General features: G+C 49.8%; 1 protein-coding gene across 1 annotated transcript; it reads right to left on the reverse strand.

Annotated features, from left to right (window-relative positions):
• Positions 1–1210: 1210 nt before the first annotated feature.
• On the reverse strand, positions 1211–1871 carry LOC121235480. The gene is made up of 2 exons (XM_041131830.1): positions 1686–1871; positions 1211–1579 (listed from the first exon to the last, which is right to left on the reverse strand). Exons 1-2 carry the CDS (start codon positions 1869–1871, stop codon positions 1211–1213), a joined length of 555 nt encoding a protein of 184 aa, XP_040987764.1.
• Positions 1872–2759: the final 888 nt, after the last annotated feature.

Below are 2759 nucleotides of genomic sequence, written 5' to 3' on the forward strand. Positions count from 1 at the left end.
TCGGAGATCATAAACCCTAGAAACTTAGGCTTGGTTTGCTTTCAAGACTAAAATCCAAAACTTTGAAAACGTCTCATCTCATCATTACAACTTTTCTAAATTTCCATACAAAATAAAATAAACAATTCAACTTTTTCAAATCTCAAAACAAAAATAATATTAAAAAATATATTCTAACTATATTTTATTTAACTTTTTAATTTTAATCTCAATTCATCTCTAAAAACAAACGAGGCCTTACCAACAGGATGGAGAATGCTTCCCGTAAGTCTGCCAAATGCTGTCCGAGCTCTTTACTCTTCACCAACAGGTCATCTATGTACACACCTCCATATTTCTGCCGAACTGTTGTTTGAACATTTGGTTGACTAGCCGTTGGTAGGTGGCCCCAGGATTCTTAAGGCCGAACGACATTGCTTTGTAGCAGCAGAGGCCTCGGTCTATCACGAATGCTGTCTTTTCCTCGTTATTCGAGTTCATCCTGATCTGGTTATACCCGGAATAAGCATCCATAAAGCTAAGGAAGGGATGTCCCGTTGTCGAATCCAAAATCAAATCGATGCGCGGTAAGGGGAAGCTATCTTTCGGGCAAGCTTTATTCAGGACAGTGCAGTCGACACACATTCGCCATTTCTCGTTGGCCTACTTCACTAGAACTACATTGGATAGCCATTTCAAATAGTGGACCTCTCGGATGAACCTGGCCGTTAGGAGATGGTCCACTTCTTCAACTATCGCCGCATACTTCTCGGCACTGAAGTTTTGTTGTTTCTGCTTGACTCTCCTAACGGCCGGATCAACGCACAGTCGGTGCTCAATGATGGAGTTGTCAATCGCTGGCATATTCTCATGGCTCCAAGCGAACACGTCCCGGTGCTCTACTAGGAGGGATATCAGTGCCGCTCCCATATCCTTCACTTCGATGTCAACAAGTCAACTGCTACCAGCTCCAAGGGTTCGTTGGGTTCTGCTTGCCACAGAGCTTGTTCATCACAGTTCTCTTCATCCCATTCAGTCAAAGGCGGGGGGTGAACCCAGCTTGGGCGCTTCTTCTGCCTTGCGACTATTGCGACTAGTTTGACCTCGTGCCTTAGCTCTTGGTCGTAGCATTCCCGAGCTAGGACATGCTTGCCGTGGACTTCGCCCATCCTCGAGTCGGTGGGGAATTTCATTTTGAGGTGGTAGGTGGAAGTTACTGCCCTCAAACTATTCAAGGTGGGGCACCCCAGTATGCATTGTATGAGGATGGAGCCTTGACAACCAAGAAGTCAGACATGATGGCTACAGCTCTGGGAGCCTTCCCTGCCAGTATTGAAAGGTTGATAGCTCCCATTGGTTGAACAACGTCACCTGTGAAGCCCTTGAGTTGCATTGGAGCAAGGCGTAGTCGATCCGGGCTGATTCTCATCTTCATAAAGGCTTCCCAGAACAAGATATCTACCGAGCTGCCGTTGTCGACTAGAATCCTCCGAGTTTTGAAGTTTGCCACTTGCATTGTTACTACCAATGTGTCATCATGCGGGTGGAGGATGCCTTCTTCGTCTCTTGCTTCAAAGGTTATCGTGGGGCCTCCGGTGCCCTGTAGGGGCCTGTTTGCAATTCTGTCAGAGGCAAACACTTCCTCATACCTTGCCCTCCATGCGTGTGCTTTCTGCACTGACTAAGTTGTCCCACCTCCAGCATACCCCCCTGGTGATCATGTTGATCTCCCCGAGTTGCTTGTTCTCCGCTGGGGGACTCCTCCGGGTTTCATCCCTCTTTCCCCGCCTTCTCGGACTTGCACCCCGCCGGGGACCCGTGTGCCTTCCTCCGTGCCAATCTACGCGGTCCTCCGACTGGTGCACCCTATTACTCTGGTCTTCCTTCCTCATCCTCGTTAGGGCGTAGCAATCTCGAGTGTTGTGCTGGTCACTCATGTGGAACTCACAATATGGATGGTTTTCCTCATCTCTGGATTGCTCTCTTCGGGGGCTTAGGTGTCGGTCCCTTCCACAGCCAAGTTTATGTGTGCACCGCCTCCTCCTTGGGGCCGAGTTGGCATTTCTCCCCTGTTCTTCACATCTGAGCTCCCCTCTTTCCCTGGTCACGACCTCCTCGCCGGCCTGACGCCTTCCGACCAGCTCGCTCCGCCTCAGACAATCATGGGGCAATCAAGGCCTCGAGTGTATCTTCAGCGTTGATGAATCCATCTGCCCGGTCCATGAACTCCCTTAGTGTTGTAGGGGTCTTTTGCTCTATCTCCACCATGAACGGATTCAGAGGCCAGATTCCTCCTAGGAGGGCCGCCAACGTGATTTTCTCGTCTTGGTCGTCGGTGGTCATGCGCTCCTGATTGAAACGCACGAGGTACGACTTCAAGTTCTCACCATCACGCTGTTTGAAGGTCAGGAGGTAAGCTGTCTCCTTTTCTGACTTGCCACGAACTGCATCATGAGGGTAAGCTCCTAGAAGCTATCTACCGTTCTTGTTGTCAGCGACCCAAACTAGATCCTAGCGACTCCCCTCAGTGTTAATGGGAAGGCTTGACAGGCGACTTCCATTGGAAAACCGTGCAGGGTCATATGGACTTTGAACGTCTCCAGGTGCTCCAGTGGGTCTTTGGACCCGTCGTACATTTCCATCAAGGGAACCTTGAACTTGGGGGAAGAGGCACCGCATGACCCCCGTGCTATAGGGGAGGTCGATGCTGACGAGTAGCTAGTCAACGTTGGATGCCGTGTCTATCTTCTTAGCCATCTCCGCACATTTATATCCTGGCT

This window comes from Juglans microcarpa x Juglans regia, chromosome 6D (genome assembly GCF_004785595.1).
Source record: "Juglans microcarpa x Juglans regia isolate MS1-56 chromosome 6D, Jm3101_v1.0, whole genome shotgun sequence".
Classification (NCBI taxonomy): domain Eukaryota; kingdom Viridiplantae; phylum Streptophyta; class Magnoliopsida; order Fagales; family Juglandaceae; genus Juglans; species Juglans microcarpa x Juglans regia.